This window comes from Pogona vitticeps, chromosome 2 (genome assembly GCF_051106095.1).
Source record: "Pogona vitticeps strain Pit_001003342236 chromosome 2, PviZW2.1, whole genome shotgun sequence".
In the NCBI taxonomy this organism is placed as follows: Eukaryota; Metazoa; Chordata; class Lepidosauria; order Squamata; family Agamidae; genus Pogona; species Pogona vitticeps.
In genome coordinates, this window is record NC_135784.1 from 260220627 (window position 1) to 260243046 (window position 22420).

Consider the following 22420-nt stretch of genomic DNA (forward strand, 5'->3'; position numbering starts at 1 on the left):
TTGTACCTGCCACCACTTTGGGAATTACTACACAACTGTTGTCATTACTAGATTTTGAACACGGACGTTTAGAACCGTAACATAATATGCAAGGTCAAAAATAACTTTCAATATTAATAAAGCATCAGTTTCTGTATTTGCTGCCTTTCATTGTGGTAAAGCTGTTTAGAGCAGGAATGAAAGTGGATGGCAATTTACTTGCCTTTCTGTTTTATCACAGGGAAAATACATCAGGTAGTATATGGAGCAGCGAAGTTCATGCTGTGTTCATTTTGCAAAAGCAAAGATAGCTTCCAAACAGTGAATGTAAAAACTAACATCCTGCCTTTGAATATGCCATAATCTCCTTTCTGTATCATTTGTAAAATCATTTAAAAGACCGAACAGAGCAGGAAATAGTCAAATGCACATTTTTGCTTAGGCTAACAGAGGAAGCAATGTACTTGTGCAGTGATGTCAGAGTTGTTAGATAGAGAATGCAGAGACTATTTTATTAAAATAATCTGTTCTGTTTGAGTAGGATTAATCATAGGACATGGAGAGGACCACATTTCCTGGATGTCCCTTTAGAGAGCCATAGTATACGCTGCAGCCCATCGGTTGGGTAAATGTTACAGAGTGGTCTCTGCCCCGCCACTTTGATTTAGAAAGTGCCTGCAGCTAAGACAGCTGTAACAAATACAAATTATTCTCTATTTGTCCATGAGTAAGAAGCAGAGTTGAAAGGATTCATTTCTGTACCTTTTTTTTTTCTATGATTGAAAAAGGCAGACATGCAAACATGTGCTTGTAAATATTTAAGTCCTTGACCCCTTTTCCACTTCCACTTTAAACTTCCTTTTTCAGAAAATATGCCTTGATACAATCAAGGTTTGAAGGGATGCGTTCACAATTCTCTAATAGCTTATCCCTCAATTTATCAATAATCTAGGCACATTTTGTCTATTTGTGTCATACAGCCTTGAGGTCATGCCTGTGTGTAACAGGTTATGGTAGTCACAAACAAAATTAACTATAAAAAATTAACAGAATTCATGAAAAGCCAAGTGTACAGTATATGTCTTGTGGGAAACAAAAATATGAAACCAAGCATTATTTTTTTAGAACAAGGAAGCCTTTGAACAGGCTCGAACGTAGTTGTATAACATGAGGCTTTGTTTTATAAAGCTGCCCTTTTTTTCAACCAAGGCTTACCCTAAAACCTTATAAGCGCCATTTTCCTTGAAGCTTAGTGCTGTGGTTTATTGGCTGGTTGTGTATACAAGCACTTGTCTTTTTTGGGGGGGGGGTGTCATCATGCTCCATTTCATGCCTGTCATAAACATTGTCCCTCTGTGCTTCTTACCAAGGCCTTATCTCAGTGGCATCCTGTCCTCCCAGTCCACTCCAAGCCAATGCAGAGCAGTTGGCTTCTTTGTGGTATCCATCATCAAGTGCATGGTTTGTTTTCATAGCTACTGTTTCTATCTTCCTATTCACCTGGCCATTTCACCTTTGTGCTACTGTTTTTCTTGGCAGCATGAAATCTTCCGTCCTCACCATCAGTAAAATAGATGTTGTCATTGCATTCAAAGTTATAACCTCAAAACTTCTATTTGTTGGTAGACAGAATGGGCTGGATCCAGTCCCAGTCCCAGTTGAAGCTAACATCTTGAAATCAGTGGAATGACTAACAAGTCTTACTAATTTGAGCCAGTCCCTCTAGTAGGGACTAACAGTGAACCCACAAAACATTCCAGCTTATAAGTCTTAAAATCATAGAATATTTGAACTGGAAGAAACCTATATGGTCACTGAGCCCAACCCCTTGTTCAGTGCAGGAATTCATATCAAAGCAGATCTGCCAAATGGTTGTCCAATTTTCTCTTGAATGCCTTGGAGCACTCATCATCTCCCGAGGTAATTGGTTCCATTGTTGTACTGGTCTAACAGTTAAGAAGCTTTTCATGATATTTAGCATAAACCTGGCTTCCTGTAACTTGAACCCATTGAGTTCAGAATAGAGATTGGGGTATTCATATTCGTATACAGTGGTGCCTCGCTTGACGATGTTAATTCATTCCAGCAAAATCGCTGTAGAGCGAAAACATCGTCAAACGAAATAAAAAAGCCAATTGAAACACATTAAAACCCGGTTAATGCATTCCAGTGGGCTGAAAACTCACCGTCCAGAGAAGATCCTCCATGGGGTGGCCATTTTCCATGCCTGTGCAGTGAGGAATCCATCCCTAAGCACAGCGGGGGGCCATTTTCTTCAGCCGGCAGCCATTTTGAAACCCGACAATTAGCTGTTTTTGATCGTCATAAAGCGAAAATCGGTTCCCAAAGCAGGGAACCGATCATCGCTAAGCAAAATCCCCCCATTTAGACCATCATTTTGCGATCACAATTGCGATCGCAAAAACCTCATCGTAAAGCAATTTCCTCGTTAAGCGAGGCAATTGTTAAGCGGGGCACGAGTGCACGAATATCCCCACATAGGTGGCGTTAACAAGGGTCCAGCCCCATGGGGCCAGATGGTCCACATACCGATCTGACGCAGATGCAGACGGCACAATTCTACGAATGGCTCTACAACATGCGATCCACTCGCTACTCCTGGCAGGAGGTGGGAGGACAAGCCTCACTGCAAGGTCAAAGAGTGGCAAGCGGGTTGTGCCATTGGTAGAATTGCGCCGTCTGAAGCAGATCGGTGAGTGGACTGTCAGGCCCTATGGGGCTGGACCCTCATTAACACCACTTGTGCAGGGATATTTGTATTCAAATACATCTACGAATACAAATACTGTACCCCCATCTCTAGTTCAGAATTATATAACCAAGTACTTACACTGACTTATGTATAAATCCATTGTAATATATAAGGAATAGTTTTTGCTAGACAAACATCCCACCTACACCCCCTTCCTTGATATAACCTACTTGTACTGTGAAATAGCTTCCTATCTGATTCAGCCTCCACACAACTGATTGGTTATAAAGTGGGTGGGGAAAGTGACCTTTTAAAATTAGAATTCCCAGAATCTTGACCATGCTGGGTGGGGATTTCTATGATTTATAGTCCAAGAAAGTAACTTCTCTAGTTTTGGATTTAAAGTTTACTTAATAAATTGTTCTGTGAAACAAGATCAACATCTTAATTGCATTCCCAGGGTCAGGATCTGACTGTGCTAGAACAGACTTTAATTGTATTGAATCTGAGAGATAGACTTCTGCAAGTCTATTCTGGCTGTTCCCCCAACCTCATGTTACATTGTTGTTGCACTGTTTCCTTACTTAAATAAAAGAGCAATGAGAGGACCTTGAAGGCTTGTTTATTATTCACAGTCATTTATCTTCTTCTTTTTTATGTGCGTGCTATGGATGTTCTCTTGCTCTTGCTCTTCCTTTTAGGGAAACTGTTATTTAGTAATTTAATTGAGAGATTTTAGTGCTTTAAGTTTTAATTACATTTTAATCATACACTGAGTTTAATTCTGTTTTGACATTTGTATCTGTGTATTTGAATTGTATTTTTTAAAACTATATTGTAAACTACTTTGGTTTCCAGTTTTGGGAGAAAGGTGGCATATAAGTTGAATATTTAAATAAGTATTATCTCGGAGGAAAACAATGTATGACATAATGTGTGTATATGACAACACGTAACTATACTGTACTCCTCTTTCCCCTCTGTCTTCAACAGCATCTGCCATCCCTGACAATAATGGGAGGAGGTCCTGTCTAAAGCTGAAAGTCTTTGTACGGCCTGCAAGTAAGTTATTTAAATCAAGCTTTGGAGGGTTGCTTTATAGCGCTTGCACTGTTTCATAAAAACTTCTTTTTACTATTAAATTCTGTGAGGTGTCTATTCTATATAGCGGCATTTTTTAGTTTGTTTCTGTTCACCATATCTTTCACCATTTTTTCACAAAGCTTTTTTCTTATTTGTTTTATGGATACCGCAGTTGCTAACTTGTTGTTTCTTAGATTGTTGTAAAAAAAAAGACAATTGCCGTGGCATTTGGAGGCATGCCACTCCTGAGATATAAATACATACATATAATAGAAATAGAAATCAGGTAGCACACACAAAAAAATTAGGGAAAATGGGCAATTTAAGGGTGTCTCACTAACATATTTGGCTGTTATCTCTATTTTTGTTATAGACAACTGTATGAAAACTATAGGTGTTCATGATCGTGTTTTCGATGTTAACGACAAAGTAGAAAATTCATTAGAACCAGCAGGTTAGTATGCTTAGAGAATCTCTTTTAACAAATGCCTCTATTTCTCTGATGCTTTGCTTCTCTTTTCCTCTTTCTCTCTGCATGGTTTGCATGGTAAAATGACTGCTTTTACTCATTTCTTGCAGTGCTAATATTGCTTATGATATATCTTATTTGCTGGTGCTGTTATTCTCTTGTAACAATTATGAGGCAAAGTATGCTTTTTCCATGACAACATATTTACTCAGACATGGCATCCTAAATTTAAAAATTCAATAGTTATTCCGTCCCCATCCCCACCCCATTTTTTATAGTAAGTTGCTGCACTATAATATCCATTCAGGAGGTAAATGTTAAGAAAGAAATTATGTATATGTAATATTGTTTATTTACAAGGTTTGTTGGGATCATATGAAAGGCTTTGTGTTGTTGAAGATCCTGGTGAGGCCATGTTTTCTTAAATAATCCAGATCCCCAGTGGATTTTACATAATTCTATCCATCAATGTGTGTTCTCAAACAAGTTCCAGGAGGTTTATCAAAACCATTGCAGACTTTATAATGAGGGCAATGTGTTTATTGTCAGGTATCATTTATCATAAAATTAATCTACTGTCACATACAGAAGAGTTGCTTGGAGGAGGGGTGTGCCATTATTTTGTTTTATTTTACTTGCAGACACATATTTATAAGACCTGTTTCACTCACCTGAAACAGGCCTTATTTTCCAGGCTATTTTGGACCTGCCCCCTGTACAAAAATTAATTAATTAATTAGTTAGTTAGTTAGTTAGTTAGTTAGTTAGTTAGTTAGTTAGTTAGTTAGTTAGTTAGTTGATTGATTGATTGACTGACTGACTGATTGATTGATTGATTGATTGATTGTCCTAATGCTTCCTTGGAGAGCAAGACTACCCCTGGGTCCATTAGGTTCTGTGTAGGGCACCCCAAAGAACTACATCTCCTGCAAAGACCTAGAAATCACTGGAGCAGTTTCCATTTTGTGAAAAACAGAGCCTGTTCTAGATGAGTGAGCTATAGTTATCTGTAGGTGAGTATCAGGGCAGGAACTCCCAGAATTTTGCCTGGGAATTCTTGGAGATTTCTGGGAATCAGTGTCCAAAAAATCCAATGAATGGCACACTTCTAGTTGGAGTATTTTTGCAGATTCCTATATATCTCTAAGCAAACGTGTCTTACTAAATATACTGCTGCTCAGGCTGATCTCATTGGTGATTTGTGTGCTTTAGGAGAGTGCTAGCTCAGTACAAAGGTTTACATAAATATAAATAAGATATTTGGAAGTTTTGTTCTGCAAATGAAAGATGGCATTGTGCTAGATAAACACTCTAAAATCCCTCTGATTTCAGTGAGATTGAGTGCATCTCTAATTCTCCAGTAAAACCAGAAGTATTTAAATTCATAATTTGAACTAGATTTTGCTTACTAAAATACATCTGTATGTAAAGAAGTGTCTGAATTCAGAGAGACATACTGCCAGCTGACTGTTCCTAAGTAAACACATTTTACGAATGATTATTTCCAAATAAATTTATTTAGCAGCCCCATTTGCAATAAGCTTTATGTTGCAGGTTATTTGAAAGGGCACTTTTGACTGGTGTAAGCTACGCATTTTTTAATTCTACACTATAGTGAAAATTATAATGGGATTTTAAATGCAAAAATGACTGCATACTAGGCATATGGACATTGCTTCTGCTTAAGCAGTCTCTGGTATTGTCCAGCAAATACAGAGCATATAAGTATTCATAGTCAACCTGTGGGATGGAAAATACCTTCTGCAGCACTCAAATGTAGTCTTGCCTGTCACGTTCTTTTATCCCCTGCACCACAATAATTGCTTATAGAGAACTAGTTTCTTACTTCCTGTCATAGAAAGTGAATAATGAGCTTAGCTGTTTTCTAGGGGCATTTGTCTCTCCTCATTATAGTTGTAACTTGAGGAATGAATCATGGAATTACACATTCTTTCCTGCCAGTCATCCCTTCTTGCTTGTGAATTTTCTGCTTCATTTCCCCTGTTAGCTTTAACTCCAGTTAATGTTAACTGGGATTCTCTCTTAACCACGACTTGCTGAGTAATGTCTTCATAGTTAAAGCTGATGCTGACATGAGCTTTAGCTGTGGTTTGGAGGGGAGATTTTCAGTACACAAAGGTAGAAATTTGGAAAATGTTGCATCTGTAGTTTCCAAAATGTCACTGCCATTGCAGTTAGTTGCATGAACGACTCTATCGTGGCACCCAGTGATATAGGAAGAAGATCCCAACAGAGCATATATGAAAACACAAACCATGTTGGGAAAGGAGGCACTCCCCAAAGAAATATTTAAACAGCAGCGGACACGCTAGCTTGGGTAATCACATAGAGGCCAGCTTAGGTAGAAATGAAATATGAGATGGCTTAATTCCCTAAAGGAAGCCACAGCCTTGAGTTTACAGGAGCTGAGCAGAGCTGTTGAGGACGGGACATGTTGGAAGTCACTCATTCATAGAGTAGCCGTGAGTCAGAGCCAACGTACAACAGCAACAACCTTTGGTTCCTTTGTGGATTCAGAGTCAAGCTCAGACACATACTGTGTCATAAAACTGTTGCAACACCAAATAATGTTGACAGTTAAGAAGCTTTTCCTAGTTTTTAACCCAAATTTTACTGTCCTTCTCAGAGCTTTCCTTTAAGGATGTTTAAAAATATCTCATTGGTATTGATGTATCTATTCTTACAGCAACTAAATCTGGATCCAACCCAATACCTTATAACAAAGCAAATCTAACCATTATAATCAGTAGAGGCAAACTATATACAGAAAACATTCCGTTTCCATTGAGGTGCATAGCAGTGGTAAATCCTACTGTTGTGCCTTTGATCATAAGTCTCTTAAAAGTGGTAGGAATCTGTTTTATAGAAGAGCAGGGAAACCAGATCCACAGGCGATTACAGTGTAATGTGAAAACAGATGTGCAGAAATACATTTAATAAAAACACCTTCAGTGCAACACACAAGAGTGGGGCATGAGAGAGCTGTGTTGCAAAGTCCTCCTTCAACTTCTGCCTCTCCATTCCTTCTGCCTGTGTGGATACATCCAGCTGTATGGACTTCATGGGAAAGGCCATTTGTCGGTGAGCAGATTGCGCCATATATAGAAATTTGAAGCAGCCAGCTCCCCATCTCTGGAACCAGAACATTTTCACACGATTACATAAGGAAATACTTGTTAATAATTCACAGAATCCTAAGAGGTTTCTGTTAATATCTCATTTAATTAACAAGGATAGGTTTGTTGAATTTTATTGTACACTGTCTAAACTATATACTAATGTGCTTGGGTACAAAGTATATCTCATTTGTATGATCTCAAGTTGTCTTTTCATAAAAAGCATAGGGTGGGGGCAAATCAAGCGAATACCTATTATTTGCATTTGTTATTACTTTTTCACTTTATAAACACTAATATTCTACCATCTCACTACTACAAGCCTCAAAAGCAACTAAAAGCCTCTTGGGTTTGTTTGTTTTTTAAAAGCTGTTTCTGTTAAAACAAAAAGAGGTAAAAACGAAACAAAAAGAACATCAATCCGCTGAATAATAATAACAGTAATAACTGTATACAGTGTCTTGCCATTAAGTACCAACAAACACTTGGATGAATAAAAATTCCATTTGGTTCCAAAAATCATAATGTGCAGTTCTTAGGAATAAGCCTATGAAGGGAAGTCTGTACGCCATTAAGATGAAGTCTCTGTCCACTGTAGTTGCCAGCCTTATTTCCAAGCCATATTTTTGGCAGTTCTGGTACCAGAACACTTAGTGGCAAAAACAGTACTTATCTGACAGAACCACAGTAAATATCTACAAATAGCTAGAAGTAATTTGTTACAAAGAACAGGCTACTTGTAGTTAATCTATTTTTGCAATAAGTAAAGCATAACTTAAGTTACAATTGTGACATTCTGGGCAGAATTATGTTGCACAACCCACACATTTAATGACTGATTATGTCATTTGACTGTGGACTATAATTTAAATTTTCGTATCTCTACTCTCTGAATCTGAGATTCTCTAGTTATCCCTGTCAACCTGAAGAATCTGTTGGGAGCCTTGAAACAGAGGGGGGAACCCTTTAATGTAAAGAAATTGCTGCCATTGATAACATAATTTACAAATTTCTCGCACAAACTCATTGAAATTAATGTTGAATTCATTTTCCCAATTCCATTTGCAGTCTATTAAATTTACATTCAATTACAAGTGTTTCCCCAATTCCTCATATAACTTAAAGGAGTAGTATCACATTCTGATAACAATTAATAAATCTGACCTGTATTGCCTCAGACATATACTTTTCAGTTACTATTAACTCAAACACTGTTTGTACACTTAGGTCTCCATAATTTCATAGTAAAGCAGTTTCTATAGTCCTAATTTGAAAAAACTGAAAGAGGTGGAGTTTATTCCTTTTTATAATTTCCTTGTAATTCAGGACATTCTGACAATCAATTAATCTTTCCAATAAGTCCAGTTCCCTTTTTTTCCCAAGCACTGAAATTATTCAGCAAAGGCACATCATTGAATTGTTTATTAAACAAAACCAAAGTTAAAGTGAGTGTTTAGAGATTAACAAAGATAAAATTTTATTTGGTTGTGGTGGGTTTTTCGGGCTCTTTAGCCATGTTCTGAAGGTTGTTCTTCCTAACATTTCGCCAGTCTCTGTGGCTGGCATCTTCAGAGGACAGAACAACCTTCAGAACACGGCCAAAGAGCCCGAAAAACCCACAACAACCATTAGATCCCCGCCGTGAAAGCCTTCGCGAGTATATTAAAACTTTATTTGTTTGCTTGTTTGTTTAATTTCTATGCCACCTTTCTCCCAATGAGAGGACCCAAGGTGGCTCAGTGATGAAAACTATTAAGACAAAAAACAGTGACTGAAATCCAATATTAAGTCATAACTTTATTGAATCAAAGAGGATTAGGTGAGTCATCACCTTTTTAAGTTCCAGTGATTCAATGGGACAACTCTTGTTGTGACTTAATGTTGGGTTTTAGCCAATAAATTATAAAGTTAAAACTAATAACATGTATTATAATAAAAAAGATTATTTAAGCATTTATTGATTGATTGAGTGACTGATTGATTGATTTGATTTGTACCCCGCCCATCTGGTCTATAAGACCACTCTAGGCGGCTTCCAATATCACATAGAACAGTAAAATAACACAAAATATTACATAAATCATAAAATAACAAATACAATACAAAGACAGAATAAGAAATAAATAAAAGAAAAATGAAAAGAAAGATCAGATATTAGCTGGAGGGAAGGCCTGAATATACAGCCATGTTTTTAATTGACTTTTAAAGGCGCCCAGCATAAGGGCTGTGCAAATCTCCGGAGGGAGGTTGTTCCAGAGGCAAGGAGCCACCGCCGAGAAGGCCTGGTTTCATGTCTTTTCCTTCCGGGCCTCTCTCGGCGTCAGGCCCCTCAGCCTCACCTCCTGACTCGCATGGCTGATCCAGGTAGATCTTGGTGGGAGCAGGGATTCCACCAAGTATCGAGGTCCTAAACCATTTAGGGCCTTATAGGTAAGCATTAGAACTTTGAAGTCAGTGCGGAAATGGATGGGCAGCCAGTGCAGTTTGGCCAGAACAGGAGAAATATGTTGGTGTTTTCTCACTCCAGTAAGGAGTCTGGCCGCTGCATTCTGCACCACCTGAAGTTTCCGCGTCAGCTTCAAAGGCAGCCCCACGTAGAGTGTGTTACAGTGGTCTAATCTTGAGATTATGAGCACATGCACCAAGGTAGTGAGCGCCCCTGTGTCGAGATAGGGCCGCAGCCGGGCAATCTGCCAAAGGTGGAAGAAGGCGGTGCGGACTTTTAAAACACAAACATAGCACCCAGGAAGGACTTAATTTTGCCCAATTTATTTATTAAAACTCTGCCTAAAGAGACAATTATCTAAGCGTTGCCAAAAAGACCAAATGGAAGGGGACAACTTCACTTCCAAAGGAAGAGCATACCACACCCTGGGAGGCTCCAGGGAGAAGGCCCTCTGTCATGGGCCCATCAAATGTACTTGTCATAGCAATGGGATCCAGAGAAGGGCCTCAGGAGCCAGGAAGTCTTATAGGGAAGATAGGGTCCTTCATATATCCTGGACTCAAATTATATTGGACTTTATAGGTTATAGCCCTGACTCTCAAGTGGGCCTGAAAAGGGTAGGGAAACTGTTGTGGCAGGTAAGTTACATGCTCTCTGTAACTAACCCCAGTCAGCTATCTGGCTGCTGCATTTTAAACCAGCTGAAGTTTCTGAACCATCTTTAAAGGCTGCACTACATAAAGCATGTTACAGTAATCCAAATGAAACGTAACTAAGGCATGTATCACTATAGCCAAATTGACATCTCACAGAATGGGTGCAGCTGTTGCTCCAGCTATATACCTGAATTTTCATCCATCCTGCACAAGCTGAGTCCCTATTCCTTCATCTGCTTTTCAATTGACCAGGAGCACCTCTGTCTTCTCTGGATTAAGTTTGTTCACCCTCATTGAGCTCATTACTAACACACAGCACCAGTTTAGAACTGAGGCAGCTTCCCTAGATTTAGATGGAAAGGAAAAATAGAGTTGGATGTCATCAGCATAGGGATGACACCAAATTCCAAAGATCCAGAACCACATCTCCCAACAGTTTCGTGTAGCCTGGGGGACAGAACAGAACCCTGAGGGGCACCACAGGCCAATGGTCATGGCATCAAATAAGAGTCTTCCAGCAGCATCTTCTGGACTTGCCCATACGAGACGGACTTGAGCCACTGTAAAACAGTGTGTCCAAGTTCCTTCCCTGAGAGACGGCCCAGAAGGATACTATGGTTAATTGTATTGAAGACCACAGAGAGGTCCAGCAGAACAATGAGGACACACTTCCTTTGCCCAGTTCCTGGTACTGAGGCAGCCAGCACTGTCTGCCACATGACCAGGCCTAAAGCCAGATGGAAATGGTTCTAAATAATCTGCTTGGAGCTGAGAAACCAAAAATAACATAATACTACTTTCTGTTCCTTGCCAAAAATAGAATATTGGAGACTTGCTGATAGTTGTTGAATACCATTCTGATAATTGTAGCATTCTTCTTTTCAGAAATCCTTTTAAAAACTATTTTAGTTACTTTTGAACGAAACGGAAATAACATTTTTAAAAGTAACTGATAAGTAATTACATTTCCAGCCTGAACAGTAACTACAATTAATTACCTCATTGAAGTATCTTTACAAACCAAAACTGGTCAAAACCAATGTTTTAAACTGCAGCCAGAACAGACTGATTGTCAATATGATTCTTAAGTACTGACAGGATGCAGTTAGCTCTGTGGGCTTGGCTGGTCATCTAACCAACATATTTTGAATTATCTGAACCTTTCCAAATGAATTATTTGCCAGCACTTCCAAACTCAATTTGGATGTTTCTGAAGTGCCAACTCAATATGGATGTTACCAACTCAGGAAACTGGTATGATATAATCATTCATTTGAACTTCAGCAACATAATCAATTTCAGCAACAATCCATTTTGCTTTGCCCCCATCCTCACACCAATGTATATGTAAGCCTGTGGCTTAAATGCTTTGCTCCAAGTGTCTGAAGAGATTTTGTGATCACAGAAGCTCAAACTAAAATAAACTTGTTAGTTTTTAAAGTTAAGACAAGACTTTTTGTATTGTTGCTATCCAGGTGGAAACAGCGTAACACAACTACCTATGATTATTACTTCAGTTTTAAGATTCTGACAGTACAATCAACTTTGTTATTTTTGTTGATGCACTTGTGTGTTTGTTTTGTGTGTTACAGAAAGTGCTGAAATGTGATTGTGTGATGGTTTTAAGAGATCATTAAGGAAGCAGAGGTTCATTATAATGCATGTTTTTTGTTTGAACAGATGATACTGTACATGAATCAGCCGAGCCATCCCGTGGTGAGAACGCAGCACAGACACCAAGGATATCTTGTCGGCTTTTGTCAACTCTACTGTTCCTCCTGGCAATGCTTTTGACGTTATAGCACATATTCTAGCAACCTATCACAAACAACATCAGGGTCTTGGAACATCAAAGATCCACTTAACTGCTCATCCCAAGAACGGGACTATGTATTGATTTTGCAGATGTTGGTTTGTTTTCTTCCCCCAGGTCTCCTTCCCTTCTTCCTCTGCCACCTGAACTATGAACAACCATTGAAGAGGTGTAACTAGTCCTCTTCCTGTTCCCAATCTTCCTCTGGCTTTCCTTGACCCCTTCTAAAATAAAAGGACTCCAGATGAAAATGCCAAATTTCACTATTGACACTAGTGATTCTTACTTTCCTCTGCAGCCTCTTATGAAATCGCCTCTGTTAGCTTGTTGGGCCATCTGTGGAGAAGGAAGAGTAATAGCAATTGCAGTCAGAGAATAAGGAAGTTGTTTGGAATAGCAAGAAGAGTCTTTACTGTATCCAGTACACTGTTTATTCTTCCTGGTTCAGCACTGTAAGATGATTGCGCGAAGCACTGTGCCACCATGTCAGGACTGGAGGGGAAATGTTAAGAGCAGATACAACACCACTTTCTGCAGGAATTTCTCAGCGAGCAGGCCTCTCAGAGGGAAGAGAGTTTTGTATGCAACTGTGTTGAAAGATCCTTGACAATGCAACTTTTGCTCCACAATAGAAACTCAGTCCTTGGGGAGAGAGGAAAAAAGTAACTACTGGGGAATGCTAGACCACAAACAAGGTCAAATTTAGGAAGCTATGCTGGGTTGTGAGTGCCTCTATTATCTCTCTAAGTGGATAGTGCACACCAGATTATTTTTCTTTTGAAACACATCACCATGGTGCTACAATGTTTTTTCCCCTCTCCTCAAATGCAAAGAGGCATTTTCTATAACTTTTTTTTTTCCATTTTGTGTGTGAATAATGTGACCTTTCCCAAGGCTGACTTACTAGCCAATAGCCTTGGATACCACTCTGGGTGATGATATATGTGAAGGTGATAACAACACTTTCTGGGATAAACCTGGTCAGAGATAGAGACTACTCAGTGTACTTATGATGTGCCTGCCTTGAAAGTTTAGCAGCCACTGGAATAAAAAAAAAAAAAAGACTGCCAGAAAAGACATCTCATCATAAAGGGTGGGAATGGGTGTGTGTTGATGAAAAGGATAGGAAAAATACGTTGAACTTTGGAGAGAAAATTCAGGCACTGGTTTATATTTTACCTCCTTTCCAACATAGTTGAAAAGGAGAGGAAATGTCTTTATCCAGAGGAGTAAACAAGATGAACTCCCGAAGACCTTTAACTATTCTTTTTCCAAAAAAAAAAAAAAAACTCCAGTAGAATAGAAAGCATCCTATTTAGATATACCTTAAGCTAAAAGTAAATAAATGTGCTTGTCTTAATTAAAGGAAAAATGGTATAATTAAGATAACGGGGTGGTTGTCACATCCAGCTGAAATTGGAGTGAATACAGGTGTTAGGACCTCATAAATCTTTTTCCAGGAAATGCCTTCTTTGTGGGTTTCCGTTGGCTTACCTAGTCTGAAAATGAACCTGCAAGAGATAGAAAGTGACTAGAAGAACTGCTTTGGGAAGTTATCTCTCCTCCCCCCCCAAAAAAAAAACATTTCTGATAGCAAAGCCTTACAAGAATGAGGATAGATCCCACTGTAGTTTCATGAAATAATAAGCATATAATTTAATAATCATGATGCAACAGACTGCATTTTTATGGTTGCCTTTTTGTTTTGTGAGAAGAAAGTGTTTCTTTTAACTGAAGAATTTTAAGATTCCTCATAAATAGAATGGGAAGGAGTAAATTTAAGACGCTCTGGGTTTGCCTGATACCATACCACATGGGCTGGATTTGAAAGCTCAGAGATGCACACGGGAAAGTGTCACAATCTAGAATGAAGGATGACACTGCTTTACTCACAACACAATTTGTCTTTCTCTGGTATATACTTGGTGCCTATGTAGCTTAATAATTACCTTGAAGACAGTGGACAAAGCAAAGATGATGTTGCATACCAGATAACATCCCCAAGAAGGCTCCACAACCAGCTGTAAACATGAGTAATACTGATTGAGTATTCTAACAATGACTGTAGCTGTTTTACATAATTCATCTCTATAAATAATGGAAGACTGGATTCACTTTTGTCTCAAGAGCACGTTTCTTAAGAACATAGTTTTTACCACCATGAATTCAAGCCCTTGCTTTGCCACAGTGCCACTGCTAATCCAATGAATAAAAAGGACGGTGTTGTGCAGCCAACTGGCTTATGGGCAGTGAGTTTACAGGACCTCCACTTTGAAAGCTTGATGGCATCAGGCAATCTCAGTCATATCAAGCAAGCAATGTCTGACAGTTCTTGAAAATCTCTCTCTCTCTCTCTCTCTCTAGTATGTGTGTATGTGTGTTACTGACATCTTTAAAAAGATGTCACTGTGCAAGTTTACAACAGCCCTTGTCCCCCAGCGTGAAATCTGAAATGCAAAATGCTGCCACCATGGCCCCTCATTCCAGGCAGTTCTGCCCTGTGTCATCTACTCCTGGTTTGCCAAGGGCTTTGCGAAGGGGAGCAGGGAAATAAGGATTGATCTGTTTGGTGGATACTGTGTATCCTTTAATAAACAACAAGATAACATTTCGTGTTAGTTTAGAAATATTGTTTTGTACTGTACTTTCTTGGATGGCAAAGGAAAGACAAGTTAAAACAAGAAAAAATGCTATGTTCTTTAAATTCTGTATTATTAGCAGCCTCTGTTGTATATAGTGTTTGATAATAAAGTATTAATTTGATTCTTATGTCTTTTGTAAGTGACAAAAATAATAGACTTTCATGATATTAAAAATTAAATTTTGAAAAAAAAAACACATACCCACTACTTATATGACAGATGCATCCATCATGGCTATCAAGAACTGAACGACAAGTAGCCACAACAGGTCAACCGCCATACAGGATTCACCCATGAAAACCATTCATCCAGGCTCAAGATTTCACAGTGTCAGGACTTGGAGCAGCGTGGCATTTGATGATCGATGTTTTGTCCTCAGTGTTAATGGTCTGATGTTGGAGCCTTGTGCTGTTTAGGGTTAACCTTTCCTTTTGGGGTTGGGTTTTCATTAGCATGTTGATTCTCAATGGCTTTGGAATTTAATTCTTGTTTCCTGTAAGGATGCTTTTCCAGTTCTTTTTTTTTCTTTTCTTTTTAGTTTCTTGTCATAGATGGTTTGTTTCAAAAGGGGCCTTGCCAGCATCATATATGATGTGTACAGTGACTTCATTTGCCCAAACCAATTAGGGAGGGGGTGTTATGTAAATAATTTCTTTCCCATATAACCACTATTGAGGGAAAGAAATAGTAGCTATTGAGGGAATGTGCTTGGGGTGTTTTTTTGTTTCATTTTTCTTTGTTTCATTAAACTGATATTTAGCCATTGCTTTATGAAAGCAGTAGGAATGTCAGTTTTGGAAGTCCTGAAAGGTATGGATCTCAGTCATACTGCAGTCAAATTACGTGTATTTGCCAGTTTAGCTTTATAAGTGCTCTGCATCAGAAGCGTTCTTTCCCTTCACTGCTTCCCAACCCTAGCAAGTTATCCTTTCTCTCTCCACCCCTGTTTTTAAATTTAGAACAGTGAATGGAAAGATCTGTTTCTGATTTGGCATTACTCTGTTTTTCCCATGCATTCACCCCTGGGTTTTTAGGATGTGAGACAAATCTCCCTACAATAGGCTTGCTGCCATTGTCTGTACAGTTTAATCGATGCTGGCATGTTGGAGGTTACCCATGAGTCTAGAAAATCCGCTTTCCATACTTACTCTTGACACCCTATTGAAACCACTCATTGTGTGCCCTTCTGGGTATGAAAGTCCAGCTCAGTGTGGTCCTGTGCTTGTACTGCCCTGCTTTGCAGTTTCTTTGCACTTATTCATTGAGTGCTGTTTTTGAAATGCTTACATTATATGAACTTAACAGAAATTGTAAAAATGAAACAAACAAACCCATAAGAGCTGTATTTGTATATACACGTGTCCGTACAATTATATCTGAATAAAAAAATTAAAGATTTTCATCATTTTAATGGATTCTTTCAGGCTGCATTTTTGTTTACTGAATGACAGCTTTGTTTCAGGGGCTTTCTAGCCTTCATCTTAAATATTTGTGGGAAGTGGAAAGCTGCAAGGAATATAGCAGTAAGCAGTAATGAAATGCTTGGAATGCAGTTTCTGCAGGCGCTACATACTTAGAATTGTCACCACCAAGATCCACCCTGATTTATACCTTGGCTGCTGGACTGCTCTACACACACACAAACACACACACACAGAGACATCCAAGCATCTGCTAAACAATACTTTCCTCAGTGTAAGACATGCCATTTTCTAGTGGATGGTGATTAAAAAAATGCAAGTTGATCCTTTCTTTTCAGCTTTCCATTCCTCCCTCCCTCCCTCTGGTGAAAAGGACCTTCTGCCTATATAGAAAGCACCATCTCCTGCAAACAGGGACTGCAAACAGGGCAGACAATGCATGCCTACGGTAAAGGTAATACTGTAATCAGTAGTATTGATTAGCTTTGGGTGTAACATAGCTGCGGAAAGATTCTTCAGTTTGTCCTCCACCCCAGTTTGGATCCCTCCCTCCTTCACGAATAGTTTAAAAATGGTAGCACACATCCCTATGGTATCATGATTGATGCCAGATAAACTTGACTTTTTTTAATTTTCATTTTTTTTATTTATTCATTTGCTAACACTACCTCTGGAGCGTTGAAATTATAGTTTAAAGTGAAAGAAAAGCAGGGAAATGCCACTGGGCCCTCATGAGAAAAAGAGTACAAAAGCTAGAATTTGTCCTAGTGAGGAAACACTGGAGAAATTACAGGACTTGCCTCCACCATCTCATCATTGGCCATTGATAAATAAGCTTCATTGCCACTTTAGTGGATTTCTGATGTAGGTGAATTTTCTCAGCCCTAACATTAGCAAATGGCTTGTAATCTGTAAAGAAATAAAAAGCATACAAGAGCATCACCTAAAAAACAAGGGCAGGGGGCTGTGGGCAGGGTGACATACAGAGAAAACAGCTGATATAGACACCAAGCATTTCAAAGCCCAAGCTTTAATTACACCCATGTTAGCATTAACCCCCATGAAAGCTTTTTATTACATTTAATTGGTTGACAGGGCAGCAAGTACTAATTATAACTTGCTGTGACTTCTCTGTACAAATTAGGAATGACAGCTTAGTGAGAAGAGGAAGAGAGGCATATGCATGTTTAGTACAAAGAGCTGGTGTGCTCAACCTTTGTCTCTGGAAGTGTGAATAAAAGATTATAAATGACACATGTTTGTTTTGCTTTAACATAATAGCCCAAAATTACACTGCACAATAGACAATTAGCAGCCATTGCTCTGAGGCCACTGCTTCTGTGGAGACTGGACATGGAATTCTTAATTGCATCTAGAAGTCCTCTAGATCAAGCCGAGTGAAGGGCAGTGGCAGAGATCTGGCTAGATAGGTGATCTGGAATATCTATTCCAGTTCCCTCATTCTCTGAATGATAATAGATGTCAATTTGGTAATTCTGTAACAGAATGTTAACTTCAGTTGTATAGGCTCCCTGTGCCTCTGTCTCATCAGATGAAATAGACAAACCTGGTCTTTGAGTCCACCACTGATATCATCTAAGACTGGCAAAGGTAGAACTGATCACAGCCTACAACATCATAGTACATCTATATCGTTTAACTAATGCATTAAACTCCGGCAGCTGCAAATCCTCATTATTTAAGAGTCTGATGGAACATTAAAACCCTTATACAAAATGTTAACAAATTTTGTGACTCAATTTTCTCATTTTAGTAAGATGTTTCCTTCCATTTCCCTGTTCTTCACTTAGGCATCCAATGTTCCTGTTTACATAAAGTTAGTAAGAGTCTTGGGGAATCAAAGTCCCTTATTAAAGAGTAAGATGTAGTTAAAAGCCAAGAGAGATTTTTGAAATTCAGCTGGCCTGTTGTCTGTGAAGATTCTCAGTCATCCAGGTGAGGTTATCTAGAATTTGAGTCATGGCAACTGGACTTCTTATTAAGTTGAAACATTTCTCTACTTATACAAGTAGCTTCTTCCATCTGAGAAGACTTGGTAGGAGACCTCCACATTGGTTTCACTTCCCCCTGGTCTGAATAGGCTCATTAGATCCACAAAGGACGGTGGGGGTTTGAGTGAAAATCCCACTTCTGCAGTCCTTCTCAACCCGTTGTCATGGGTCATTAGCAGTGGTCTTTCTGGTGTGTAGTCCTGATCTTTCTTAGGACAGATGAAAGGGCAGCATGATAAATGGGAGATGGATTATATTTAAGGCCTCCACCCCTGCTGAGTCTATATGCACATGTACCACTTATCTTCTCGGTCCAAAATGAGTGTACATCTTGGTCATCAAATGAGTGTTCTCTGTCCTTCAAATGAAGGAACACTGCTGATTGTGGCCCTGACCTTTTGCCCCCCCCCATGCTGAGCCATTCTCCTGTTTCGTAGCTGTTTGGTTTCTCCAGTGTAGAGCTCCGAACACTTCTCTTTGCATTGGACAACATATACTATATTGATCCTGTTGTGTTTTGGTGTCTGGTCTCCCACTTATCATGCTGCTCTTTGATCCGTTCCCAGAAAGATTAGGACCATACCCACCAGAAAGACCACTGTTAATGACCATTAACAACCCATGACAATGTATGGAGAAGGTCTGCAGAAGTAGGATTTTCACTCAAACCCACCCCATCCTTTGTCCATCTAATGAGCCTATTCAGACCAGGGGGAAGTGAAACCAATGTGGGATCTCCTACCAACTCTCCTCAGATTGAAGAAGCTACTTGGATGAGTAGTGAAATGTTTCAACCTAATAAGAAAAGTCTAGTTGCCATGACTCAGCTACCAGATCTGTTGGCATAGGGTGTATGTTTTTAAAGGGTTGTTTGGGAAGAAGCAAAACATCCATAAATTTTCACCAGATTGATTTCCCCAATTTCTCCAGTTTCATGACATCTATGTCTGAATAAGAGTTCTGGAAGACTTAAAGCTCAGCTTGTTTGTAGCTTTTTAGTGCCAGGAAAGGAATTACTCAAACTTCAACTCCCCCCCCCCCTAGTTTTCTACTCATGGATCTCATGGCTACTTTGATTTAGTAATAATGGTGGTGGTAGTAGTAATATAATTATCTAAGAGCTGCTAGAGTTCTGAGTATGGATTGCTTTGAAGTAAAGTCAATTGATTTTACTTTCTATATTCACATTAAAAATAGTTACTTGGAATATCAGCCACTGGAATAAAAAAGGAATGGGGTTAGGAAGAGATGGCGGTTGATAGTTACCAAGTAAACTATGTTCCTTTTGAATATCAAAAAGGGATATATGCGGTGATAATCCCTTTGAATTTTGACAGTAGCTCTATACCAGGCTTGTCCAACCTGCGGCCCGAGGGCCGCATGCGGCCCAGGTCGGCTCATAATACGGCCCAGTGCAATTTTTTATTTTTAAAGAAATTCCAAAGTTTCAAGTTACACCGCCGGCACTTGCGGCTAGAATACGGCTGGGGCAATTCACAACAGTGGGGGGGAGAGAGGGAAGGAAGGAAAGAGCGGGAGGGGAGGGGAGAGGGGGGCTGTGTGACTACATCACGCCGTCCCCGTCAATAGGTGGACCCCCTCCCGGCCCCATAATGCTGCCGGAGTCAAAGCTGGCAGCCTCTGCTGTCTGAGATCGCAGCTGCTGGTAAGCACACTTGGAGTGGGCTGCGGAGGAAGGCTAGGGCTGCCCCCCCATGTGGCCCAAACCAAATTTATGTGATTCCCAAACCAAAATTTCATCTTCTAATGTGGCCCAGGGAAGGTGAAAGGTTGGACACCCCTGCTCTATACAGTATAAATGTTTAACGATGTGACTACATATAGGGAGAGCAGGGTCATAGTTATAAGTTCCATCACAGTCCATATTTGGTCTACTGGATGTGCAGGGGTCCCTTCCTCACACTCTTACACAGTCTGAAATTATGTGCAGGCTTGTTATTGTAAATGTATATCAAAACCTCAAACTCTGCAAAAAAGAAAAACAAATTGTATGAATTTCTTCTAAAATCTAGCTTTCTATGATGTTTTGGTGTATTTTTGTCCAATTTTTGGAATGCAGGAGAAATCAATTACAAGACTTTCCTCCTGACATGACTACACTTTGTGGCACCTCACACTTGACATTGGTCTTTTTAAAAAGTCATCCTCCTTCATCTGGCTGCTTTCACTTTTAAATAAAAAGCAGTGAAACACTGGTCTGAAAAGTGCACCTGATCTGGACTGGGGTTGCCCACCAGCTTCCCGCCCTGCTGTTTGTCTTCTTTTCAGTGCCCCAAATTCTCTTGCATAGGCTACCTTGTCTTACACTAACAGGAAAACTTCTGGAGGTGAATTGGCTCCAGTTACAAGATCACCATAGGCATTTTCCATTGCATGTGGAGGTTTGTGACTCATTATGCAATGGACAATATCTACAGTGAGGTCTTAATTTCTTTGAAGCAATTTGTCCCTGAAAGTGGCATCATTAGCATGATGCTACTTAACTATACAAGACTATTTGGGGCATTGCAAATAAAAGTAATTTGCAAAGAACTGCCATGCATTGGGGAAGCACTGGGAGACCCCTATCCAGTTTAGGAGTGTATTCTGAATTGGGGTCCTTTTCATATGTAAAAAACATAACAATCAGAATTATAATTCTAGGGCAATAAGCTAGATACCTGAACAATAACATGAAGTATTTTCAGCTCTTAACAAAAGCATCAAAAGAAGTATCCAGACTTTGCATGCAAATAACTACAATCTAATTAATGCAGCCCATGGTATAATGTTAATATGCACAGCATATTTTTAATTTCTTTATTTGCTTAGGTTTTATGGTGCTAGATATTTGGCTACTGTTTCTTAATCCAGGTTTTTGTAACTTAAAAATAAAAATTAAGGGCATCCTAGGTATTTCAAGAAAAAAGGCTGGATTTGTTTTCTTCTTCTGCCAAGAAATGGTCTTTAATTCTGTCAATCATAAGCTTTGCAAAGAAATACCGTATGTCAGGGGACTTCTGCAGTCAATAATGCACTTTAAAACATCCCATTTTCCTCCAATGATTATCCAAGTGAGTGCTAGTTGTCACCTGCTAGCACAAGAATGCTTGTCAATCTTGACAACAAAACAAGAGGAAAAACAGGAAACAAACTAGGTACATTTATTGAAGATATAAAATGGCTACACACCACACTTTTTTTCTGCCTTGTTTTGCTTTGCAATACCTTTTCCCTCTTCATTCTGTTTATGAATACATTTCCCATTGCTTGTCTGTCAGAACAGATTTGTAATATCCCCACTATTTTAGAAATTAGCTTGAAAGTGATATATTTGAGTAAATGGACTATTATTATTATTATTATTATTATTATTATTATTATTATTATTATTATTATTATTATTATTATTATTATTATTATCATCATCATCATCATCATCATCATCATCATCATCATCATCATCATCATCATCATCATCATCATTACTATTGCATAGTCTTTTAACACACATTTGTAAAGGCACCTTGCAGGAGACCTTCCTTACAGTTTGTATTATGCAGATCCTAAACTGCTGCTGTGCACATACACAGAGGAAACAGTCTTGTCAAAGGGGTTTCCTGCCTGTTTGGTATGAATAGTTACCCACTACTCTTCAGCTCTGAATATTGTTTATAATTTTGAAATGCAAAATAATCAGCATGGTCCATTTTACACTATATAATCAGCTGTGATTTGCTTCAAATGAATGATATATCAAGATAAGTCTATACATAACCTGTTTGACTTAATAAAGACTCTAAAATGTATAGACATACTGTAGCTATTAAGTGCACCACGAATGTGCTTTGTTAAGAAACAGCCTAAGAACTATTTGGGTTTTACCTCTGTATGAGTACTCCACAGCCAAGTTGAGGGGCACTGTAAACCCTGCCCTTAATCTTTGCTTTCCTCACATAAAACTGGTGTGCCTAAGAGGAGAACCTGTTGCATCCCTGGGAGCTTTACACATGATGAAATTGTCATGGTGGTCTGGACTGAAGGAACCA

General features: G+C 39.0%; 1 protein-coding gene across 3 annotated transcripts in view; it reads left to right on the plus strand.

The window, feature by feature from the left end:
- EFNA5 (ephrin A5) overlaps positions 1-16349 on the plus strand; it is a 267498-nt gene extending 251149 nt beyond the window's left edge. For 2 of the 3 annotated variants that reach the window (XM_020779980.3, XM_020779981.3), the window contains exons 3-5: positions 3686-3754; positions 4149-4229; positions 12164-16349. In XM_020779980.3, coding sequence (XP_020635639.1) covers positions 3686-3754; positions 4149-4229; positions 12164-12285 — 272 coding nt within the window. In that variant the 3' untranslated portion in view covers positions 12286-16349. The remainder of the gene's footprint in view (positions 1-3685; positions 3755-4148; positions 4230-12163) is intronic. The other variant, XM_020779982.3, reaches the window with a different exon arrangement.
- Positions 16350-22420: the final 6071 nt, after the last annotated feature.